At 44.4% G+C, this 24,962-nt stretch overlaps 1 protein-coding gene across 1 annotated transcript in view; it reads right to left on the bottom strand.

The window, feature by feature from the left end:
• Positions 1 to 24,962, bottom strand: part of ttn.2 (titin, tandem duplicate 2) — a 281,273-nt gene that overhangs the window by 133,138 nt on the left and 123,173 nt on the right. Inside the window, exons 104-146 of the mRNA XM_061840871.1 lie at positions 24,052 to 24,117; positions 23,866 to 23,952; positions 23,664 to 23,747; positions 23,459 to 23,503; positions 21,729 to 23,324; positions 21,346 to 21,396; positions 20,868 to 21,266; positions 20,481 to 20,759; positions 20,124 to 20,393; positions 19,915 to 20,054; positions 19,713 to 19,839; positions 19,041 to 19,307; positions 18,695 to 18,961; positions 18,302 to 18,565; positions 17,876 to 18,015; positions 17,612 to 17,738; positions 17,276 to 17,542; positions 16,491 to 16,757; positions 16,114 to 16,380; positions 14,482 to 14,621; positions 14,273 to 14,399; positions 13,096 to 13,238; positions 12,581 to 12,704; positions 12,234 to 12,500; positions 9,866 to 9,963; positions 9,585 to 9,753; positions 9,031 to 9,300; positions 8,571 to 8,837; positions 8,004 to 8,282; positions 7,479 to 7,887; positions 6,461 to 6,585; positions 6,118 to 6,384; positions 5,554 to 5,823; positions 3,837 to 4,136; positions 3,186 to 3,488; positions 2,914 to 3,101; positions 2,711 to 2,825; positions 2,341 to 2,628; positions 2,110 to 2,261; positions 1,885 to 2,032; positions 1,482 to 1,781; positions 459 to 746; positions 83 to 379 (exon numbers count right to left, since the gene is read on the bottom strand). Coding sequence (XP_061696855.1) covers positions 83 to 379; positions 459 to 746; positions 1,482 to 1,781; positions 1,885 to 2,032; positions 2,110 to 2,261; positions 2,341 to 2,628; positions 2,711 to 2,825; positions 2,914 to 3,101; positions 3,186 to 3,488; positions 3,837 to 4,136; positions 5,554 to 5,823; positions 6,118 to 6,384; positions 6,461 to 6,585; positions 7,479 to 7,887; positions 8,004 to 8,282; positions 8,571 to 8,837; positions 9,031 to 9,300; positions 9,585 to 9,753; positions 9,866 to 9,963; positions 12,234 to 12,500; positions 12,581 to 12,704; positions 13,096 to 13,238; positions 14,273 to 14,399; positions 14,482 to 14,621; positions 16,114 to 16,380; positions 16,491 to 16,757; positions 17,276 to 17,542; positions 17,612 to 17,738; positions 17,876 to 18,015; positions 18,302 to 18,565; positions 18,695 to 18,961; positions 19,041 to 19,307; positions 19,713 to 19,839; positions 19,915 to 20,054; positions 20,124 to 20,393; positions 20,481 to 20,759; positions 20,868 to 21,266; positions 21,346 to 21,396; positions 21,729 to 23,324; positions 23,459 to 23,503; positions 23,664 to 23,747; positions 23,866 to 23,952; positions 24,052 to 24,117 — 10,344 coding nt within the window. The remainder of the gene's footprint in view (positions 1 to 82; positions 380 to 458; positions 747 to 1,481; positions 1,782 to 1,884; positions 2,033 to 2,109; positions 2,262 to 2,340; positions 2,629 to 2,710; positions 2,826 to 2,913; positions 3,102 to 3,185; positions 3,489 to 3,836; positions 4,137 to 5,553; positions 5,824 to 6,117; positions 6,385 to 6,460; positions 6,586 to 7,478; positions 7,888 to 8,003; positions 8,283 to 8,570; positions 8,838 to 9,030; positions 9,301 to 9,584; positions 9,754 to 9,865; positions 9,964 to 12,233; positions 12,501 to 12,580; positions 12,705 to 13,095; positions 13,239 to 14,272; positions 14,400 to 14,481; positions 14,622 to 16,113; positions 16,381 to 16,490; positions 16,758 to 17,275; positions 17,543 to 17,611; positions 17,739 to 17,875; positions 18,016 to 18,301; positions 18,566 to 18,694; positions 18,962 to 19,040; positions 19,308 to 19,712; positions 19,840 to 19,914; positions 20,055 to 20,123; positions 20,394 to 20,480; positions 20,760 to 20,867; positions 21,267 to 21,345; positions 21,397 to 21,728; positions 23,325 to 23,458; positions 23,504 to 23,663; positions 23,748 to 23,865; positions 23,953 to 24,051; positions 24,118 to 24,962) is intronic.

Genomic DNA, 24,962 nt, shown 5'->3' with positions numbered 1-24,962 from the left:
CAACTGAAAAACACTTTAAAAATGGGCTGTAAGCAGTCTTCAAGAAACTCACAACTTTACCCAAGTCAAGAATACAACATACCGAAGGGGTATCTGGCGATAATGGATGGATGTTCGGCTGGTGGACCTACACCAAACTGGTTCTCAGCAAAGACTCTGAAAATGTACTCCTTGAGCTTGACCAGGCCCATTGCTCTGTAGGTGGTTTGTTTGACAGTGGATGAGAGCCGGTGCCAAATTTCACTGTCGCCAGCACGGCGCTCGATGATGTAGTTGGTGACTCTAGAACCACCGTCGTCACGTGGTGGGTTCCAGGCCAGGAAACATGATTCGGTGGTAATTTCAGAAATGTCAAAGGCAGCAGGGGGGCCAGGTTTATCTGACGATGAGACACGTATGACAATTACTTACACCAGGATAAAGAACATCATACACGAGCCTCCAGATTACCACCATACCGAGAATATTGACATCGACTTTTGCGGTGGCTCGGCCGCAACTGTTGGTGGCCTCGATGATATAGGTAGAGCTGTCTTCACGCTTGGTCTTGGAGATTGAGACGGTGGAGTGTCCGTGCTTGGTGTCAATACTGACTCTATTGTCTGCTATGAGGACCAGGTCAGCCTTGGTCCACTTGACCCGGGGCTCAGGTTTCCCTGTCACCTCAGCGGGTAGTTCAATCTTGCTACCAGCCTTGGCAGTCAGACCAGCTAGTAGTTTTACATCAAGCTGGATCTCTGGTGGCTCTGGAAAAGGATCAACCATGAACAACAATGAATTAAGACAACAGTGAATCCCAACAATAGCTAGGTTCACATTCCGCACCAATGCTTCACGCCTTTTTACATGATCATTTGTTTTTTGCAGAGTACAGGTATATATGAATTTAGACTTCAGTGCTTTTATTGTAATACTATGTTGTGCCACAGTATACCTGGGAGCACTGAGATCTATGGGAAAATGCAGTGCAGTAGAAAAAGAAAACGAGTGTGTCAGTATGGACACAATCGATAAACTGCTTGTAGCAAGCATGCTTTGTTTCTTTTTTGCAGTACGGTGCAAGTGAGAGTCTTCTTGTGTCCTTAAAGTGATGTTATACATTAATTAATTCATCTTCCGTACCACTTATCCTCACAAGTGTCACAGGGGTGCTGGAGCGTATCCAAGCAAACCTTGCGTGAGAGGCAGGGTACACCCCAAACTGTTCGCCAGGTAATCACAGGGCACATATAAACAACCCCTCGCATTCACAATCACACCAATGGGCAATGTAGAGTTTTCAATTATCCTAGTGATGTTAAACAATGATCTTACATTTCTTGACAGTGAGATAGTGAGTACAAATAGCCTCCCTTTATCACATATTTTCAGTAACTGCAGGTGGGTGTGGAACATATCCCTGTAAAAAACTGGGTCACTGTGTTGCAACATGACCTCTTGATTTACTATCTCCTTCCACAGGAGCTTCCATGCATTATCACCTTTGGGATCTACAGCCTGAATCTCATCTGTAGCTCTGCAGGGCCGGCTAGCTCCAAGTCGGTTCAGGGCTCGGACTCGATAGGAATACCACTTGCCCTCAGTCAGACCGGTGACTTGGCACTTGAGCTCTGGGATGAGATCCCCGCAGGGCTCCCACCGATCGGTTCCTCTCTGGCAACGGTCAACATTGTAGCCACGGATACCACTGCCACCATCATACTTTGGAGGTTCCCAGGTCAGGAAAATGCTATTAGCTGACTTGTCTCTCCATCTCAGGTTCTCTGGAGGATCGGGGACAGCTGGAGGAAAAAAACAAACGGAGGTTACAGAGGTTGAATTTTTTTAGTTCATTCTGTGCTTCTTCAGTACTTCGGGTCTGATTAAAACTATTTGGTGACTTACTGGCAGGAGAGGAGACATTGACAGGCTCGTCAATGTACGCTGGTTCTCCAGGTCCACACTTGTTGCAGGCTGTAACCTTGAAGAGATACTCTTTACCTTCAATTACATCTGTGACAGTCGTCTCCGAGTCCTGGATACCTGAGGCCACCTGAAAAACAAGACAGGAAGTTGTGATTGGGTATAGTGTCGTAGACGTTACAACCAAGAATTTTAGAACTGTTGTACCTTGACCCAGGTCTTGCGGGAAACCTCTCTTTTCTCCACTTGGTAGCAGATCAGAGGACTTCCTCCGTCATGCTCTGGTGGGTCCCAGCTCAGTTGAACGTGTTCACGGGTCACTTCTGGAACCTTGAAGTCCTTTGGTGCACTGGGTGCAGCTGGAATGCGACAGTGACAAAATGTTAGAATAGGTCATTTTTGCTCCTATTAAAAAAACAAAGCATGTGGTGTTCCTACCAATGACATTGACTTCGATCTCTCCGGAGACAGAAGAGACATCATTCTCCAACTGTAGGGTATAGGTGCCTTTGTCTGGACGGACGCTTGGAGTAATCACCAGCTCCACAAATGTAGACCTGGTGGTCATTGTGACGCGGTCATCAGCATCGGTAAGCTCTTTCTCCTTGAATGTCCACTTGGCTAGAGGGATTGGATATCCAGTGGTGGGGACCCTGATGGTGAGGGGATGTGGGACGATCACCTCCAAGCCGTCTTTGAACCCGCTCAGGTCCATGGTCGGTCTACCTGGAAGGGACAGGAAACCAAGCGTTGTCAGGTGACAGGATGGTCAACTGAACGAAATGAAATTACTGTCCGTCTCACTCACTGTGCGGGTCATCAGCCAGCAGAGGTCCAATGACGTTGGATGGGTCTGAGATTCCAGCTGCGTTTTCTGCAAATGCTCGATAGTTGTAATATGTTCCATATTTGAGTCCAGACACCTGAAAAAATTTTTTTGTGAAGTTGATGCTATATACTGTAATCAAATCATTTCTATTGTGTTTTTCGACATTATTCAGATCTTCGTACCTTAAACAAGAGGTCGGGGCAGAGGCGGGTGTTACAACGGAGCCACTTATCAGTCCCGTCCTCACAGCGCTCAAGAATGTATCCGGTAATCATGCTGCCGCCATTACTCAGTGGAGTCTCCCAGTTCAGCTGCACAGAGTTTTTGCTCTGGTCCTGCCAGACCAGGTTCTGAGGTGGGCTGGGACGCTCTGCAGGTGATAAGTCAAATATGAATATGACACCACAATTCACACAAATAAATAAATATAAAAAAACTACAACCATGAACTCACCGATAGCATCCATGATCTTAACGGGGTGTGTTGCGGCACTCGGCTTTCCGACACCAGCTTTGTTCTCTGCCTTGACTCTGAAGATGTACTCTTTGTTCTCAATGACGTCATTGATGACAGCACTCAGCTCTTCAGGGTTTGTCACCTGGACTGGTGACCACTTTACAGACGCCCTATCACGAAGCTCGATGATATAAGAGGTTATGGGGGAGCCACCATCCGACACAGGGGGCTCCCAGGATACAGCGCAACCGAACTTGGAGATGTTCCCCACGATCACATTAAGAGGAGCATCAGGAACGTCTGCTGACCACAGGAGAAACAAGTTAAAGAGGACCCAAAATTTAACCTCAACAAGAAGCAAGAGAATGGAATTTATGTATAAAATGTGTGTGAATACTCAAAAACTAAATTAAATGCATTTGAATTTTTGAAATGTACAATGTGAGGCTACAGGTTGGAATGATTTGAATTGTTCGCAAAATGTGGGAGCATTAGGATGGCAAAAATTTGTCAAATAATAAAAATCTCATTTTTGGGAGAGGGATAGAATAACATTATGTGTGAATGCTCTTAATAGATATTTCAAATAATTAAATGTGTAAAAATGTCCTGTAGATAAACACATATTTGGTATGAAAAAAGTCATACCAAACTTGTTTTTGGCCTGGACGGGTGTGTCTGTCTCCGCAAAGGGACCGGTGCCAACTCGGTTTCGGGCGCAGACTCTGAAGAGGTACATTGAGTCCTTCTGGAGTCCGGTCACAGTGTACTCTGGACTCTCAGCGTGCTGTGTGGCCAGCGTCCAAGTCTTGCGTTTCATGTCACGTCTGTCCACCACATACTCGATAACTTTGCTTCCGCCGTCATTCTCCGGTTCCTCCCATGCCAAGCTCACTTCGCCATCAGCAGTGTCAACCACCTGTAGGTTCTTCACAGGCCCTGGGACATCTGGGATCCGGAAAGACAGAGATTTCAGTTCAACTGTGACTGTAGAATTGAAGGTAAATTAAAGCCCACTCTACACTCAGCAACAGGAATCAATGGAAGTGAATTGGAGAATTGCTAATATATATTCGGTTACTTCCCTTTCCCATAATTATTTGCAAAAAACGTCACCTATTCATTATTTTAGTGTTCAGGCAAAGCAATAAAAGTGTGTAGAATCTTTGTGATGCTGTTGTTGCGTTTAATTCAGTGAGACTGTTTATTAATCTGCATTTGAAATGTCCTGTTTTGTTCGACCGTCTTTGAATACATTTCATGGGCAAAAGGGAAAGTACCTTTTTGTGTTTCTCGCAATGCAATGCAATGCTAATAGCCAGTGTAGTTGACTTTGATGTTACAATTTGCAATTTATTGTTTGTAAATGCCAAAATGGGATTTAATTGAATGAAGACCATTTGTGTAAAGAGCTAGTGTTTGCCCATCCCAGTTAATTTGATTGATGAGCTTCAAGTAAAAGGGGTATGTCTGTGTTAAATAATTAAACTAATAAATGCTGATGTTTAACTATGAATTATATACATGCATTATGTTGAAATTTTGCTGATTATTTTTTGTCTGAGTTGTTAAAGACCTGAGTAAATAAATGATTCCAAGCAGAAAATCTCGACTCTATAGGCAATTAAAACCACCCTTTAAGTGGGGGTGTCAATTACATATAGTATTTTCACTGTTCGTGGCAGGGCTTGGTCCTTATCCCCCAACAATAGTGGAGGCTCATTGTACTATATACAGCGTATTATATGGCTTGATGGCAAAGTAAATCTGGCTTGGTACCTGGAAACAATTTTGTTAAGATGGATTCTATTAACATCCATCCATCCATTTTCTGAACCGCATATCCTCACGAGAGTTCACGGGAGTGCTGGAGCCAATCCCAGCTGGCATTAAACAGGAGTCAGGGTACACCCTGAACTTGTTGCCAGCCAATTGCAGGGCACATGGAGACAGACAACAGTCACACTCACAATCATACCTAGGGACAATTTAGAGTCTCCAATTGTGTTTTTGGGATGTGAAAGGAAAGCAGGGTCCCTGGAGAAAACCCATTCAAACACGGGGAGAAGATGCAAACTCTAACATGCGGTGCCAGGATTTGAACCTTAGTACTTAGAACTGTGAGGTCAATGCTCTACAGCTGCCCCGCCATGCTGCCTCTTAACATGATACAATATATTTGTAAAGCCTGTTACATGTGTAACATTTCCACACTGCTAACGTGGAGCAGAACAACAGTATTTGCAGTCAGTCACCCATGAAAGCTCGTTGCACAAACGTGTACTGTGCTTCAGTACTGTGGTCTGGGTTGAGTTGCTCAATGTGTGTTTGTGGGCCTGAGTTACTAAGCGATGAAAAATCATACCAATGACATCCAGGTTAATGAAGGCTTCACCCTCTCCATGTTTGTTCTTTATGATAACCTTGTAGTGACCCTCGTCAGACTTTCTGGGGTCCTTCATGCGGTACTCTGTGCAGTCGGGAGAGGTGTAGATGCTATCCTGGGGCAGACTTAAGTTGTCATACTCCCAATCGGCCTTAGCTTGAGGGTAGGCGCTATAAGGAACTGCCATGATCAGGGGCTTCCCTACATCTGTGATGTAGTTTTGGTCTGTGGTCTTTATCTGGGGTGCCGCTGCAGACAAGAGACCAGGTGAAGCCGTGATAAATAAACAATACCAAACAGACAACAACTCAGGAGGAATGGATAACTGTAGCAATGGAAATGATCAGTTTTCCCATGCTGAAACATGGGTCCAGAAAAGTACTTCATCATCCTATAATGCTCGGTTTCATAATATGTAATCTAAAGGTATAAAATAATCAGATAAATTATGCAAAGTGCAACAATTAAAAAAAAAAAAGAAAGACGGCTAAAACACATTGACATGCTCACCTGTCACTAACCCTAGTTTTCATTGTTTCTTACCTGCCAGCTCCAGCTTGGCCTTAGCATCTTTGTCCTTGGCAATGACTCTGTACTTGCCCTGGTCTCGAGGGCGGATCTCAGAAATCTGCAGCCTGTGGACTTTACCTTCACTCATCATCTGGTATTTGTCACCCTGCACAACAGTCATGTTGTTCCGCAACCACTTCACTTCCACTCTGTCTTTGTTGAGCTCCACCTCGAACACCACATCTGACCCGGGAGGCTCAAATACATCCTGCGGTGGCCTAATAATCTCCACTGGGGTTTCTGTAAAGCCCAAGTGAAGACATGAGATTCTGGAGATCAGAAGAAATTGCCTCAGAATGTCTTGTGACACTCTCACCTTCAACAAAGAGCCTGGCTCTGGATCGTTTGTCTTCAACACCGCATGCATACTCGCACTCATCATCTGGCCGGCACTCTTTAATGCGTAAGTAGCACATATTTCCATCTTTTTCAAATGTGTATCTAGGAGAAGACAGAAAATATTTTTGAGGTTGCAACTTGTGCAGAAAATGTATGTGAATGCTGAAGAGCTGAAATTTTGTGGAATTCATTGAATTCCTCCGATATAGAATGTGCTACTTATTGAAATTGTGTGAATCAAGCAAGAAGTGTAAAAGAAGGAGGTAAATGTGTAAAATATTCATTTAGGAATGTTATTGTGACAATTTGGGATGTTTTGGAATGGGAATAACTCCCAAGATGGATGAGCTGAGCATTTTGAAGTTTGAAGTTTTCTTTTAAGAATTGTGGAAGGAGGAGGTGAACCTGTGTCTTCATTTTGTAGCTTGGGAATTTTGCTGTAAAAATTTGGGAATTTTGGAAATAGGATGAGCTGAACATTGTGTAGTTGGAATGATTTGTATTTGGCAAGAAATATGAATGGAGAAAAAGGAAAAAAAATCCTTATTGCAAGTACATATATACTATATGTAAAATAATATTTTCCCATTCGAGATTTAAATGGGAAAATATGTTGGGAATGTGGCAATTCTTGTAATGTGGACAGTACAATCATTCCCAAAATGTTTCGATTTAGCAAAGCAGATTCAGAAAGGAACTGAAGTGATGGGAAACCCTTTGTTGAATGGCTCAATCACTGTTTTTTGGGGGGTGGGGGGCTGGGGTTAGGGGGTGGGGGTACAAAATGTGGAATATTGTGTAATTTTTGGAAAGTAATGTGCTGAAATCTGTGAATCTTTTGAATTTGAATGTTTGTATGTGTCCAGAAATGTGGTAGGGAACACGGAAAATTATGAAGAAATAAATTTGAGAGTGCAGAATCACATAAAGTATGTGTGAATGCTCTTTAGCAGGCGTAAAAAAATACAGATACTGTATGAAAACATGGAAAGCACCTGGGCCCTTCTCTGATCTCGCGTCCGTCCCTGTACCACTTGACCTCAGCTTTCGCTTTCGTCAGCTTACAGGTGAACTCAGCATCCTCAAACTCAGTGATGGTCTGATCCTTCAGGTGCATGGCAAAGTCAGTGGGTGCCTCGCTGATAATCAGCTCGGCTGTGGACTTGTCATCACCGGCTACCACAGTGTACTCGCCCTCATCCGTCAGTGTGCAGTCCTTGATAGTCAGTGTGTGCTTGTCTTTGTCCACCCGGTAGACCAGGTGCCTGTTGAAGACAATCTCCTCACCAGCCTTGATCCACTTTAGAGTTGCGTTCAGGCGGTTGACCTTGCACGAGAAGCTGACTGTCTTCTTTTCCTGAGTGTCCACATCCTCCAGAGGAACAATAATCCTCAAACGTTCCTCTGAGGATACAGACATCAGATGCTGAGGTAAAACCCATGTCATTGTCTGAAACATCTTTCTGAAATGTTGAGACACTAACTAAAACTAGAATGTGAGGCTCCCAAGGCCAACTTACCTTTAACGACGAAGTCGCAGGAGCTCTTGACTTGCTCTCCTCTGTGATTGCTCAGGTGAACGCTGTATTTCCCTTGGTCCACCTGCTGCGCGTCTCTTATTCTCAGTGAGAAGATATTGTCTCGTTGGACCATTACATACTTGCTGCTCTCGAAAATGGTCTCATCAAACTTCAGCCACTTGGCCTTGGCACCTTCGTTGTTCACCTCGCAATTCAGGACTACTTCCTGGCTTTCGCTGGCCTCTGTGTCTTTCAGTGGTGTGGTGATCTTCAGTTTCTCTACAGGCCAACGGATGACATTGCAATTAGCCTGCATATAAAACTTGGAGGTGGCTAGCTCCGTCAAGTTATGGAACATCTCAGGAAGCTCTGATGTCAAGAAAACTGATATCTCTACAGCATAATTTTTTTAACAGCCAGTATGGATTTCGCCATATCAAAAATGTAAACAACTCACAGAAAAGGTATTTGTGGAGTAAAGTTGTGTGAATCGTAAGCATTATACTGCCTCAAACAGAATTTGGGCCAGGAAACACCCTGGTTGCATAGCTTTTTGTAGTTACTTACCAAGTACAGTGAGCTGGGCGGTGGCTCTGGTGGCTTTGATCATTACTACGTACTTGGACTCGTCGGTAAGCTCACAATTCTTGATGACCAAGATCCTTCTTTTGCCATCACTGATCATCTGGTACTTGTCCCCAGCCTCCAGCTCCTTGTCATCCTTCAGCCATTTGACTTCAAAGGTATCCTTGGACACGGTGCAGCTGAACTCGGCCTTTTCACCTTCTACTACCTCCACGCTGCGAGGCCTGGAAAGGAACTCGGCCGCCAGTTCTGGCACAGGGAACAGAGAGAGTGAGTAGTTTAGACCAGACAAGACCACTTTGGATCAGGAAACTCATTAGTCAAGGTCCCACCGTATGAGTAAACTGAGTTACAAGCATGGTCACAGAATGAATTCCATTTGTAAGTCAAAGTACCAGTCTATTTTTAAAAAGCAGAGTAAAGAAAGTGAAAGTGTGTGTACCATTAATCCTGAGATTTCCAGAGGTTCTGACCCTGGGACTGAGCCTGCAGTTGTACTCTCCGGCATCAGGCATCTTCAGGTCCTGAATGAGGAGGATTCTCCTTCTGCCATCCAAGATGTGCTCATAGCGGCCCCCCTCCGGCAACTCCTTGTCACCCTTGTACCAAGTAACATCAGCATCAGGTTTGGAAACTTCGCAGATGAGCTTTACACTGTCTGTCTCGGTTCCCTCCACGTTGGACAGGTTCTTGGTGAACCTGGCTTCCTCCTCTGTAAGAGAGCACCACCAGCTTAAGTCACATGTCCTCACTCATTGTTATGTCGTGCTGGTACTCCTAGGGCAGTTGTTCTCAAAGTGTTACAACTATTCATGCACAGGCTCCCTGTAGTTGTATGCCTTTTTGGAAGAAGACATCTTGTTTCTGATGACCCTAGTCACCTGTACATTTTGCATTGTACAACATTTTAATGTTGTTCATGATGGCAGTAGCTGGAGAACTACAGTAAAATACTTCATAAAAGAAGTTTGAAAACAACTAAAGCCAGCATCTTACCAATGACAGTAAGCATGCCGGAGGTCTTGGAGGTCTTGGCATCACACTCATACTCAGCCTCATCGTCCAACACTGACCTGTGGACAATGAGGATGTGTTGGCGTCCCTGAGCAATAATTTCATACTTCTTCCCTTTTCGGATTTCACTTCCATCCTTGAGCCAGCACACCTGTGAAAAGGAAGGGGTAGGTAAGATGGTGAGATGGTTATCCTTGAAGGTGGATAAAAAGGACTGCACGGAGGCAGGGAGACAATGAAGGCACAACGGTGATCAAGGATACCTTGACATTCTCTCTGGACACTTCACACTCGAACCTGGCAGTTTCCTTCTCTCGCACTTCCACATCATGGAGTGGCTTGGAGAATTCAACCTGGAGAGCTGTGGGGAGAGAAGCAGAAGTTAGACCATCTCAGTCTTTAACTGGTTGGGTTTGTAAACCCTGAATAACATTACCCGTGTCTCTATGACAGATTCCCAAGGAACCCTAGCTAGAAATTCAGTTTCTGGTGGATTTCTCATTTAAAGCTCTTCCTTCCTTATAACAGAAAATAAACCACATAAAGTCCAGATAGCCTCTGAGGCCAACTTACTTAACTGAAGGGTTCATGAAAGTCTCCTCATTACTGCTAAAAAGCATTTCATGGATCCCCATGATGAAATCTGGTACAACTCTAACTAAAGTTACTGGAGGCTTTTTCTCTTGAATGTTTGTCCTCAAAGTGAAAGCTTTTACTCCAACGAGTGGGAAGTGAACCCTACTAAGTCTAGATAGTCAGTAAGACCACCTCATTCTCAAATTAAATTAAAGACCCAGTAAACTTTTTTTTTTTTTTTTAAGTACATCATGTTTGAAGAGTGCTAAAAATATGCAAAGACAAAACCATTTTGTACTGAATTGCTGGGATATTGCATTAAACTCGAAGTCAACCAGATATTTTAAGAAGGCTTAAAACAAGGCTAGATGACAAAAGTTGGCCTCTGGCATGAATCATCTCTTCCCCACTAGATAAGAATGAAGTGCCCTCATTCCATGCAGTGACTGTTCTGTGCAATTACCACTTCCTTATAAATAATAAATTGGGCCATTCATAACACTGTAACATGTAGTTGGCTATCAACCTGTGGCAACAATCTAAAATAACTCCATCTGCCATAAACTATTGCATGTGATTTTGACTACAGTGTCTGTTGTGTCCCCCCCACACACGGTGTGTAGCGAGGTAGGGGAGAACTGTATGGATCCATAGCACTGCGCCAATGGCTAGAGGAGCAGCCTGCAGTCTGGTACACTGGCCTTGGGGCCCGTGCAACTCACCACAGCAGTGACCCGAGTGAGCCCTTTCAACAGAGACATTTCAGGGAAAGATGACTGTTTATGACATACACTAGTTCATAAGATAACATAATTCTGTATCATCTGTGTGTTCACATAATGGTGACACATCAGAGAAATCAATAGACACAGCAACAGTCAGCTTGTGACTGCGTGTGGCTTTGTGAGCCGCAAAGATCCACAGATACGTATGTGCTGAGCTGAAGGTCCGCGGACCACACACTCAGCAGACAATTACAATATATATACTATATAATATTATATAATCTATTATTCCTGAGTTTGGATTTTGATTGGTGGATTTTTTTTAGTCAGTGAAATTTGAGCAACACTAAGAAACACTTTCCTATGTGCTGTGCCAATTATTTTTGGTCACTCAATAATTGAGGGGTTTTCAAAACTCTCCCTGGGAACCATGATGACTGTTTCCAAAATCCTCCTGATGGAATCTGGTGGAACCCCAACTACAGTTTGCATTGAATTTCTGACTTAAAACCGGAAACTTTTCCCTACAGAGAACAGGAAAAGAAAATAACACAACTCACTCCTTAGTGCAATGGTTTTCAAACTGGGGGTGCAGCATAATAAAACAGGTGTGCAGAGGTGGGGTTTTTCTTTGCTTTAACTTTTTAAGTACCACACCACCTGCTGCCAAATTTCCAGATGGGGGAGTCCTGAAAGTTTCATCTCAAAGTGGGGTGCCCCCCAAAAAAATTGAGAACCATTGCCTTAGAGCTTGTTCTAACTAGGTTCTCCAAAGTTCTACCCCTGTGTACTTTGGACTTTTGATAGTCAGGTTTATTTGTATATCCCTTAATCACAAAAGAGTCTCAAAGGGCTTACTCATACTCTTATTTCATCTTGAGGAACCAGAGAGTCTGGAATTCTTCAGTTGGGGAACTCCAACAAGAGTTCAAAAATTTGATTTTCATTTGTGACAACCTGAAAATTGAAACTTGAAAACTATTTTCCCTCTGAAGAACAAGAAGTTTACCTCAGTAAATACACATTAACAAAGCTCAGTCCTTGGAATTTTTTCAAAGCTGGTTCTCAAAAGTTCTTTATCCTTTGTTTTTTGGAGGGGGCGAGGTTCTCATGTTTAACGTTCCGGAAGGTGGAAGTCTTGACTTCTTTGGTCATGGAATTCCAAAATAATTTCAGTTTTTGGTGTGTACCTGAATTAAAATGTAAAAACTTTTACCTCAAGACACCAGGAAGTGAGCCCCACTAAGTAAAATAGTTCTGCTTCTTTGGTGCTTGTCTAAAACTGGTTCTGAAAGGGCATATTTCCTGTGTAGCAGTAAAAGGTACTCACGTTCAACATTGAGGAAGCAGGAAGTCTTAAATTCTTTGGCAGCACATGAGTATGTTCTCGAGTCATCCAAGGTGCATCCATGGATGAGCAGCATCCTCTTGCATCCATCTAAAACCACCTTATACTTTTTGTTCTTGTGGATCTCTTGTCCGTCTTTGAACCACTGCACTTCAGCATTTTCCCGAGAGACTTCACAGTCCAGGGTGGCGGTGGCCTCCTCCTCCACTGTCTGGTCTTTAAGTGGCTTGGTGAAGTCCGCTGGAGGCTCTGAACAAAACAACAACAAATCACTTTCAGTGTGAACCCAGGACGGGCTATCCGTCACCTATCGGGTTTTGGTGTGGCACCTTTGACGATGAGTCTGGCTTTCGTCTGACAGTCTTTAGTGGTGAGTTGGACTTGCCCAGCTTCATTTAGCTGGACGTCCCGCAGGGTCATGCTGTGTACTTTACCCTCTGACTTCATCACCACCTGCAGAACAATGTCAGGCTACATATCTCATGTATAATAAGACACCTCTATTAAGTGTAATTCCTCATAGTTTTTACATTAAGTGCTTTGGTGCCTATTGGATGTTAGTAACATTTACAATAGAGTATGACCAAGGCACAATAACTGTTTATTTTATCTTTTGCTTATTTTTTTGTTTCATGCCTGTTATTGGCTACCATCAATTGTTCATGGACTATGCACATTATAACCCATTTATTACATTTCTAGTGTTTTAGTGTTGCATACCTAATCAATAATGATTACAATCAATACCTAATCAATAATGATTACATCTCATCACACACCAAAATAAGCTACAACAACAGAAACTGAAAGTATTAGGAAGGACAGCGATAAGCAGCAAACTCACCCGGTCACCAGGCTCCAACTTGACACCCTCCAGGAACCACTCCACAGGGACATCCTCATAGGACAGCTCGCACTCAAAGGTGGCTGTCTCGCCAGCTGTCACAATCACATCGCTCAGCGGTCTCGTCAGTCCCACCACTCGAGCTTTAGACCAAGAAGAAGAAATGCTGGGTAAAGTGTAGTCCGTTAAACAGCTTCCATGGGGCCACAGAAAACCCCCATTCCCAAAATAAATAATTGTGTATATAAATAAATAAAATTCAAGTCCCAGAGAGAGGTCCTCAGTGCTGATTCTCAGTGTGGCTGCTGGAAACCGACGGAACAACTGCAAGCAAGCTCCCAATCGTTCGTTACGGCCGACTCATTAGAATAGGACCTAGGTTATGTCCCAACCTGGGTAATCAGCACTTAGATGCGCAGATATGGCTTGGCACTTCCACAAGAACCACGGGCACCTATTGGGGCATCAGGAGGGCATGGGGCGAGTCTGCTCTCTTATTTATATCACATGTATGGTTATAACACGTTTATTACATGTATATATAATAGTAATTATGACACTATTACACTGTAATAATAATTTACTTTTTTTGCACATTTAGGACATTCTCTTACATGCACATGTACACACTTTTTTCACCGTATTTATTACACATGGGGATTATGTAGCTATTGCTTACATTACTTCATTGCTACGTCTTTACACATGATTTGGTTGTTTAGAGCATGATGAATGCATGTCATAATCTAAATTTTGATTGAACTGTGACCTTCCCCAAATTTTATACTACAAACAGCCTCACCCAAATAAACACAGACATCAATCGATTTATCGAACCAGTTTTTGTGCTAAGGGCTGCAGTCTATGCCAGGTGACTTTGAGCGAAAGGCAGGGTCCACCCTGGACAGGTCGCAGGACATATACAAGGCACTGATGGACAAAAAAAATATTCACACTCACATCCACACGTATTGACAGTTTGGAGTCTTTAATTGATCTAATGTGCATCTTTTTTAATGTGGGAGGAAGTTGAAATACCTGGAGAAACCCCACATAGGAAGCCAGATTTACATCCTACATGTCAAACAGTAGTCCACTGTGTTGCATACACACACACGCACACACACGTGCACACGTGTGCGCACACACACACACACACACACACACATTTTGTCACCTTTGACACGTAGCTGAGCAGATGACTTGGCATTTGCAGCGGTGAAGTCCACGGCTCCCGCCATGTCCTTGCGACAATTGAATAGGATCAAGGTGTGCTTTACACCTTCCTCCTTGATCTCCACATCCTGAGGGCCAACAAGAGGTGGGTGGGGTCACAAGTCAGCACTTGCAAGATAAGAAGCCGGTGAGGGGCGGGGAAGAGCTCACGGCAGATGGGTGAAGGGTCTCGCCCTTCAGCTTCCAGGTGGCATGGAGGTCCTCCTCGGAGATCTCCGTCTCAAATTTGGCTGTCTCTGTCTCGGTGACTTCCACACTATAGAGTGCACGCATCACCTTGATGTCACGCTCTGCACGCGTAGAAAGATGTTAGTATTAGTACAAACGGTACACCATAAGAGATTCGTGCTGTGGTAACACTGAGGAGAAACTAATGATGGCCTGGACACATCGGAACTGGATAAGACCACCAAAAACCTAACAGACCATTGAATAAGTTTCCCTTAAATTCTGCAGTAGAAACTTGAAAAGCAAGTACGTGGAACCAGGGTTCTAGTTACATGGGAACCAATGAAACCAAAAAAGAGCATTTAAGCCACCACGAAACGCAAGTTTGTGCTTAAGAAGCACTAGAGTCCAGATGGAACCCTTAGAAACCCACATACTACGTCAAGATCCCAAGAACAAATCCCATACTATGGAATAAATAAAAGAGCCCCTCTGCTTGTAAACCTGCCAAAAAGATTCACCAGTTGGACTTGAGTTTGTGCAAAAGCCGAATGCAAATGCACAAACTCTGGTGGAGCCAAACATCCTTAAAAAAAGATGTTTAGAAAGTTGTACTTGTTAACTTTTTTTGGTAGGTTAATTACGCATATTTTAGGTCCAAATGACCCTATCTCACACACACCCACTCAAGTCTGTCTGAACAATATAAACCCTCACAGGAACTGAAAATGGAAAAAAAATCCCATCTGAAGCATTGAATGGGTGAGACCATGTGGATGAGTACATATGAAGTGGAAAAGAGGATTAAGAGTTTGGATTTCAATACAATGAGACAAATCATGTTTAGGAACTTCTGTCGTACAAACTTAAGCGAATGTGCCCAGCAACTTTGGTACATAATGTGCACCATCTGCTTTCAAGACCAATAAAGGATAGCCGGGTGCCCATCCATGAGTTACAGTACGTGTCAACAATCAGTATCACCCCTCAATCCTACCCCGACTCGACAATACAAACAACAAAACCCCCAGAAAGGGCAACTAAACACCAATCAAAGGTGCCGGGGCGACAAAAAAATATTAAATGCCCACCCCACCAGGAGACACCTTTGCACCAAATATTCAGTACCTAACATCCAAGCCGTGACAACTGAATAATCAACAAGAGTCCACAGAGGGGCACACGAACACCCACAAACCGCACGTGAGTCCGCACTAAGTACACCCCACTCAAGAAATAGATTAAATGTGCACTCCGGCAACTTCACAGCAAACAATCTGTACCTCCTCCCACCCCAGGGCGACTGAACAGCACTCATTAACTGTACTCAAGCCTTGGCAAAGCACACCTGAAGCCTCATGAAGTCCATCTAAACCCCTACAGTTGATAACTTTGGGTTGATTTAAAACCGCACCACCCACGCCTTTACAATTTATGTGAAGAATCAAAAGAGAGGACTCGCAAAGATGGAAGCCTGCACTCAATCTACATTCATGAGGTTTTCTTGTTCAACAGATTCACTCATGACATTCACAACCATGCCATGGAGTGACGGAATTTGGATCTTATGCGTATTCTGGAACAAATCTCCAGGGGGGGTCGCATGGGGATTACCTTCGATATTGAGCTGGGCAGTGGTTCTGTCGGTACCACAGTCGCACGTGAAGGCTCCTATGTCACTCTTGGCCGCCTTGCGGATGACGAGGATGCGCTTCCTGCCATCGGACTGCAATAGATTGTTCTTTGAGGCAAAGATTTCTTTACCGTCTTTGAACCATTGGACATTGCCAATGTCCTTGCTCAGCTCACAGGACAAGACGACCTCATCCTTTTCGATTGCGGTGTAGTTTTGGAGCTTGAGCGTGAAGTAGAGATCGCCCTCTGCAAGAGGATTTCGGGTTATGGATGTCAGTGCATGGATATGATTTGATGCATGACGATGACTGGTGTAAGCATCTGCAAATTCAAAGACTTGGGGCTGATATACTAACCCAGCACGGTGAGCATGGCCTCAGCCATCTTGTCCATGGCCTCCACCTTTATCATAGCTGTATCATCGATAGAGACCTCCTTGAATGCCAGCATGTGGAATCGACCATCCTCTGACATGTGCACCACTTTGCTTGGGTGCAAGCGTACGCCATTTTTGTACCAAACCACGGGGATCATTTCATGAGAGAGTTCCACACTGAACTCAGCCGTTTCACGTTCCTTCACCGTCACATCCTTAATGGGTTTGAGAAACTCGAGGCGAATACCTGACAGAAAGAAACTGTGTTGAGACTCCAGCTGACTAGTATTTGCCAAAGCCTGAAGAAGTCTGCGGAAACCACCACAGAATCTAGAAATATTGAGGGGAGGAATCCATTTCATTAAAGTTAAAGAGGGCGATACCGTGTGGAAAAAGTATTCCAAAGTCATACTTCATATTATATGAAGACATTCTGGACTACTAGAACAGTTTTGTGAAAGTTCCTATTGTGTTTTTAGTGCAACAAGCAAGCTCCAGCAACTTTCCAGAGCTTGCATTTTGCTTTGATGTGTTTTGTGTGCTAGAACAGGCTACAGTAACTGGAACCATATTTATGCTAGGTCTACGTGTTGTAAATACACCTGTAATCGCCCCAAGAACCTCCTGCACCTCGTCAGCCAACGTGCAAGCTGTGCACCTGGCTCATTTTATGGTGAAGATGCTTTATTTTGAAAGGCATTTGGCAGATAAATCTCAAATGACTTCTGATGCTATTGGCTGTCCACCTGTCTCAATGTCAGGTACCTTGAATAATCAGCCTCCCTGATGTTCTCTTGTCTTCGGCCTCAAAGAAGTACTTCATTTCATCTTCATATCTGGCAGATTTGACGATAAGAGTGTGTTTGTTTGTCTCTTGTAGCAGTTGATATTTGTCATCGCTCGACAGTGTTTGAGAGCCTTTGAGCCAACGGAAGCTTTTGGGTTCTCCGGACAACTCCAACTCAAACTTAGCATCATCCTTTTCAAAGACGTACACATCGGCCAGTGGCGTGATGAAAGAAACAGGAATCTCTGTTGATTCACAGATAAAATAAGTGCTGGGAGAAGGGCATTGTTTGAAGAAGAGATGCTGATGCTCACCCTTTACTTTCAGGTTTGCAGAGCACTTGGCATCTGCGGCGCTAAACGAAACCTCACCAGTTTGAGGCACCTTGCAGTTATAGAGCACAAGGGTGTGCTTGGTGCCGTCCTCCACCATCTCCACGTCCTGTAGATCCCGACACACTTCTCAGAAAAGCGAATGGTGTAACGCGACCACCATATCACAACACATAACCATACACACGCGTGCGCACACACGCACACACAAAACAGAAGGCCTCGTGGGAGCGTGGGGTCACATACGGGAGATGGACTGAGGACTTGGCCTTTGAGTTTCCACTTGCTATGCACGTCGTCCTCACTCAGCTCCACCTCAAAGCGAGCTGTCTCACCCTCAAACACCTCCACGCCGTACACCGGTCGCAACACTCGGATATGGCGGGCTAGCATTGAAGAGAGGCCACATCTTGGTGAGAAGCTCGCAACACAGTGTGAAAGGTAGAGGTGTGAAAGCTAATGGCATGAAAGGTAGTGTGACAGTGGCGATGATAATGAAAATGAAGTGGGAGGAAGTACATCCTAGAGCATGTTGGAAAAGCTGCAAAGCGTGACATTACAGGGCAACACACCATGAGAAAATGTAAGAGCTACATGGTAGCAGATTTGTGGGTCTCAAGGATGATGGTGTTGGGGGACTGATGAGCATCCACAATCAATTGTAGACTTTACCTTCAATATGAAGGGTTGCTGTCGTCTTGTCAGTCCCGCAGTCACACACGTACTGTCCCTTGTCTATGTCGGCAACTTTTCTGATGATCAGTATTCTGCGTTTGCCCTCTGCCTTGATGGCGACCACCTTAGAAGCCTTCACCTCTTCTTCGTTGTGGTACCAAACTACATTGACATCTTTGTTGAGCTCACATTCTAGGACCACCTTGTCCTTCTCCACTGCCATGTAATCCTGCAGCTTGACTGTGAAGTATGCATCTCCCTCTGCAAGGTGACAGTTGGAAACTCATGACACAAAACTTACATACATGACGGCGACTGATCCTTGTCCGGACACAAAGATGGTGGAAGAGAACCCTGATGTGTGCCCTGGACGGGCAAAAGAAGCGTTACCTATGACAGTCAAGTTGGCCATGGAGGAGACTCCTTTAGCTTCTGCCTTGATCTGGCAAGTATCGTCCAGAGTCACGTCTTTGATCTCCAGCACGTGTCGCTTTCCATCTATGTGCTTGAGCACCGTGCGACTTGGGTGGATTTTATCATCGTTCCTGTACCAAGTGAGTGGGATATTTTCATGTGAGAGCTCCAGTTCAAAGCGAACTGTGCTGCCCTCCTTCACAGTTTGGTCCTTGAGTGATGAAATCAGTTTGAGCCTGATACCTAGAACCGCAGTGTTACATGAGTTAAGAAACAGTGCAGGACATAAGCGTCACTGCAAAGCTATGAGTCTGCCACTTACCCTCCACTGTGAGTGTCGCCTTGGACTCTTTGCCCAAAACCTCAATCCTGTATTCATCTTCATCTTCAAACTCACAGCAGTTGATGACCAGGATGTGCTTCTTACCATCGTCAATGATGTCATATTTGGCATCTGGTGTAATGATGTCACTGCCCCTGTACCACATGACCTTGGGGACGTCTCTGGTGATGGCACATTCGAATTTGGCCTGTTTCTTTTCGGGCACGCTAATGTCCTTCAGCGGTACAACAAAGTCCATTGGGATTTCTAAAGTTCAGATGGTGACACAGGTGGACACATCAAACACGCAACACTAGGTATGGCGGTAATGGCTGATGCGCAGCTGCCAGTTTGGCATATAAAGACACTCTTAAGAAACAAGATTGACAGAAGAACATGAAACCACAGACACCACAGACATCAGTGAATGTGTTTTAGGTCCAGATGGAACGACAAACACAAATTGAAAAAAAAATGGGTGGGGGAGGAAGTTCACTGCAGTAATTCTCTGTTTTTATAGATGCTGTACAACTGTCTGAAAAGGAAGTTCTAAAATCCTGTAACTTATTTGACTCTTGACTTTACGCCCCTTTAACTGCATAGCAACCACTTGGAAATGACAAACTGTGATGGAGGCAGTTTCTCTTCAGAATACTAAAAGTAGTTAGTTACCTTTCACGGTGAGCACTGCACTCGTGACAGCGTTCAGCGCCTGGTATGACACCTCACCCGCCTGGTCCATTTGACACTTTTGAAGCTTGAGTCGGCGCATGCCACGTTCCATTTGGATGTCACAGGTCTGAGGGAGGAACACGTTTACCAAAGCCAAGAATCTACACACACCAGGAAAAAATAAGAATCCAGTCCATCGTACCGGGGATCTTGTCAGAGGCTCCCCTTTGAGCTTCCATTGCCCTGGAATGTCGTCTTCAGAAATCTCTGTCTCGAACGCAGCATCTTCCTTCTCAAACACCTCCACACTGGCCAGAGGTTTCAAAATCTCCGCCTCACGCTCTGAGAGAAGACATTTTATCAAGTGAACCAAAGAACAAATATGGCAAACTAAAAAAATCAGACCAGAACCTCCAAGCGTCAGTTTGGCAGTGTAGACACGACCCTCCACATCCATGGAGTAATCTGAGACGTCTTCAGGCTGACAGTTCTTGATGGTCAGTGTCAAATCCTTCCCATCCTTGTTTATCTCTACCTTGTCGGAGGGGATCAATTCCTTGTCTCCTTTCAGCCACTTCCAGTTGGGTGTGTCCTTAAACAGCTCACACTTAAATGTGGCACTTGCCTTTGGTTTCACGTGCTGGTCTCTCAGAGGCTTAAGAATCCAATCTTTAATTACCTCTGTTTTAAACAGAAGGGTCAGAATCCAATTTATACTGGGAGCATCAAGGATGAAATATACAGTAGTATATTGGCTGAAATGCTGACCTGTCACTTTCACATTTGTCAATGTCTTCAACTCATTTTGGTTCGCCACCTCACATGAGTAACAACCAGCATCTTCCTCAATAGCATTCTGGATGGTCACAGCATGCGCCAGCCCGATGATATTGATCTGGAATTTGTTTTCCTTTTTCTTCAGGACCTCATCGTTCTTCCTCCAGACCACATCCCGCTCCTTGTTCAGCTCACAGGTCAGGTAGAGGGGCTGACCTTTCACAGCCGACATTTCCGGCTCCAACTCCTTGGTCCATTTTACAGGGAGCTCTTAAGATGACAAAGAAAGACTCAGATGAGGTTGTGACAGATTCCGCGTCTAGCCTGCACTCAAAGATCTACTCAGAATAGGGTGAACAGTGTGGAGAAGCTACGCACCTTCAACAATAAGCTTGGCAGTACAGTTGATTTCCTTGCCAGCGTTCTTGGCGACACAAGTGTACTCTCCGGTGTCCGAAAGCTGTACATCTTTGACCATCAACTTACGATCTTTGCCATCAGAGGTGAACTTGTGCTTAGGGCTCTCGCGTAGGTTACTACCGTCCTTCATCCATGATGTGACAGCGGTGGATGGTGACACCTGGCACTCAAACACAGCTGAAGAACCAATGGACTCGGCTTCCTGCAACAGTATGTCCTCCAGCTTCTTGATGAACTTGAGTGGCACAGCTTTGAGCTTGTACCCTCCAAAAGGCTCCTCCGGAGGTGGAGGAGTGCCCCTTCCGGCAGGCCTGAGGCCACGTCCTCTGCCTTCACCTGGCGATGGGGTCAGCTTGGCTGAAAGAAAAATAAAAGGGAAAATACTTTCAGCATTGGCTGATCTTTCTTGCTGAATTCTGTCAAGAACAACACTGACGTTTGAGGCCTCTTCCTCTTCCTCTTCCTGCTTCCTCTGCTGGTTGTCCCTCTGTTCATAAATACAAGACATGAGCCTATTGCACAAACATAATCTTACATGGTTTCAGTGAATGATAATGAACGTGGACAAATGAGAGTGAATTAAAGTCCTGCGAAGTTGCGAAATCAAATAAAGTATGATACCGTGATGACAGGAAGATGTGGACAAGACATGTGGACAGGAATGACATGACAACATGACCAGTGAGGTTGAAGACCATCAAAAAGGGGTCTGGAGTGTGAGCAGTATGAAGATGGAGGCATGACCATGGCAATGAGTTGAGATTATTCCGTGCATGAGGGGTGGCTCTTTCTGAAGTCATCTTGCCGCCGACGTCTCACCTCTCCTGGTCGCCCCTGGCATCTCCAGAGCACCCTCCTCCCCTTCACCTTCCCAGTCTTCATCAGGAACCAGTTCCCATCCCCAGGCCTCTTCCTCCTCTCGCTCTGCCTCATCACCCAACCCAAAGTCCTCCTCAAAGACCTCCTCCTCCAGGTGGGTGGCAACTTTTTTCATCTCGACCGCTCCAGGGGAAATTTCCACTACTAGGGGAATCTTTTCTTTTGGAGACTTTGTGACTTCTAGATCTTCTAGCGAGGACATCGTGGGTATTTTTTCAACAGTGACCACTTCTGCAGACTCTTTAGGTGAAACCATTTTAGGAATCTTTTTTATTTTATCAGCACCAAGAATCTTTTCATCTTCCTTAGTCTTCTCAACTTTTGGTGATGGTGTCTTTTTCAGATGAATTTTTTTAATCTCCTCTAAAGGTGTCAAAGCCACCTGTCTTTGGTCTTTGGCCTTGGGTGTGACTCCCTTTCTTAGCTGCACTGGTTTAGGCTCCTCTGGAGCTTGATCCGCCGGAGGAGATGGTACATGAGAAGGGACCTTTTTTGGTGGGACTGCCTCTGGCTCCTTCAGTTTCTGTGACATTTTCTCCTGTGTTTGAGGGGTCCCGAGTTTCTCTGGTGTAGCGTCCGACACTTTCTCTCCTTGTTTGTGCTCTCGAGGAACATGTTGCTGGCACAGGTCTTCTGTGGCTTTGTTCTGTTCGATCTCTAATGGTGTTTTCTCAGGTTCAACGGCTTCTTTTGAAGGGCGAGAGAAAGGCTTGAGCTTTACCTTTTCTTGTTCTGGCTCTGGCTGTACTGTTGGGGTTTTCTTCAACTTAGTTGGTGCTTTAGGTTTTTCTTCCTCAGGTTTTTCCTTAGGTACTGGCTTTAACACCTTTGCAGGGGGGGCCTTTACCTCTCCTGGTACTTTGTCTGGTTTCTTTGGAGCCTCTATGACCTCTGTTTCTCTGGGGATCTTCTCTTCCTTCTGCAGAGTTACAATGTCTCTGTCTGGTACATCATCTTTAACTTTCTCTGGCTCCTCCATAGCTTTAACGGGCTTTTCAAAGGGTTTTAGTTTGACAGCTTCCAGTTCTTTTTTATCGGAAGGCACTTTTTTAACTTTTTTCAAGGTGGCAGGAGGAGCTGGTACCTCCTCCTTTGGAGTTTTGGGAGTTCTCTTGAATGAAATGGTTTCCTCTATTTCATCTTTTGGAATTTCTTTCTGACGGGTCCATTTAGGCTTAGTATCTGCTTTTTCTTCCTCTTCTTTCGGTTTGGGGAGGTCCTGCTTTTTCTCTACAATTACTTTTTCTCTTGGCGTCCTCTCCTCTACCGACCTCTTGGTTGCAACCATCATCTCATTTGTATGTTCTTCAGGCACCATCTCGATAATATCAACTTGCATGGTAGTGGTGGCCTCCCAAAGTTTCTCCTCATTCTCAGCCTCTTTAGGTGATATTGATGGAATCTTCTTGAGCTTGACCTTTTCCAGCTCTTGTTCCATTTCTTCCCTCATGATCGGAGTGGTTTGCCTCAGAGTTGGAAGTTCAAAGGTCCCGGCATCTTCTGTTGGAACTTTACCTTTTTTGAGCATAGCTGGTTCTGAGGCGGCACAGGTTAAAGTTACCACAAGTCGATACAGACAGACAACATATCAGATGACTCAAAACAGAATGACTGCTTAGAAACAAGAACATTTGTGATTCTAAAAGAACTGCTGTGTGTGTAGTTGATACCTTTCTGGACTCCTGCTGGTGCTTGAACTGGTCCTTTGGTTTCATCTGAAGGTTGAAAAGGTTGTTATCAGATTATTTATTTATGGAAATAGCGAACCAAGGACTTTACAGGCCTGGATAAAAGCATTCTGCACTCCAACAATATGGACAACATCAAATAAAAGACCATAAAATGAAGACCATTTCCAGTGGTCCAAAAAACTACCTGTCACTGAAGCCACTTTCAAAGGTTTTTCGTCTTCCACAATGATCTTGGTTGGCTCTTCAGCCTTTGCAACAAGCTTGATTGCTTCAATGGTTAAAATAAATAAACAAAAATAAAAAAGATACATATTGCAACATAACAAGCAGAGGAAGTGTTCGTATTGACTTGCCACCTCAAGAGCATAACAAGAGGTCTTGGATACCTTGCTTGGGCATTGTTTTTTCCAGCTGCTCACCATCATCTGACATTTTTACTTCAGCTGGTGCAGGTGATTGGTGCTCTTCAAATACTAGGTAAGTCAAAGTCAAAAGCAAGATTTGTATCTTCGCCACAATCTACCTGAAAGTGCTGTCGGGTGCTTAAGAGTGATGTTCAAAGAAGTTCCTACCTTCTGGAGGAACAGCAAGCTTGGCTGCCGGTTCCTTGACTGGTGGCCGCGCCTCCTCCACTGAAGCTTGGAATTGGAATGAAAAGACAGTCAAAGCGTCCAAACAGGCAACGCCAAGAACAACAAAAGACAGACAGACAGGAAGACAGACTAAAGAGGTTAAGGTGCTTCGTTTGGAAAAAAGGTGTGATGTAAGATGTGCTGGACTGGAGAATTAAAGGAGGTGACAGAGTTTGTAGCTTGACAGGAGAACAGTTGTTTGTGCCCAAAGAAAATGGGTGACATGACATGAGGTCCTCAAGCGATGTCTACCAATGAGACGGCTAAGTGCTAGATAATGACTTGTGCTCAGGTCACATAAATACATGATCGTGACACTCCACACATTTCTCGTGATACCTCTGCAGACATTTTGAGATGTAAGCCCATTTTCTTCACTGGTTGTAGACTGCCAAGGAACTCTTCCCTTCATTGCTGGTTTGGGTTCATCTGTTACTGACAGTTCTTGGACTGAGTCCATCAAACTAATGCCCCTTTCTGACTCATATTTGTCACGTGAATAACATTTCCTCTGCTCTTTGGACTCTTGTTTTACTCGTTTAATACAACCTCTGATAAATTGATCTCCTTTCACTGCATCCTCAGCTGACACAACTTTATCCTTCCCTGACAGGTCTTGAGGTGTTACTTCAATTTCAGATTTTTTATCTGGTGTTTTTGCCTCAACAGCTGCTTGAGGTTTTTCTTCATTGTTGGCTTTTATTTTAACATGTGCAACTCCCTGAATGCACTTTAGATCTGGTTTTCTGTTATCTGTCAAATGTAATACTTCATGTTTCAGATCCTCCTGTTCCACTTGATCTACCTTTTGGATGAAACTCTCAGGTGTGCTCTGAGGACTATCTGACTGT

The sequence above is a fragment of the Syngnathoides biaculeatus genome, chromosome 14 (genome assembly GCF_019802595.1).
Source record: "Syngnathoides biaculeatus isolate LvHL_M chromosome 14, ASM1980259v1, whole genome shotgun sequence".
Taxonomy (NCBI): domain Eukaryota; kingdom Metazoa; phylum Chordata; class Actinopteri; order Syngnathiformes; family Syngnathidae; genus Syngnathoides; species Syngnathoides biaculeatus.
This window is presented reverse-complemented; position numbering and strand designations above follow the sequence as displayed.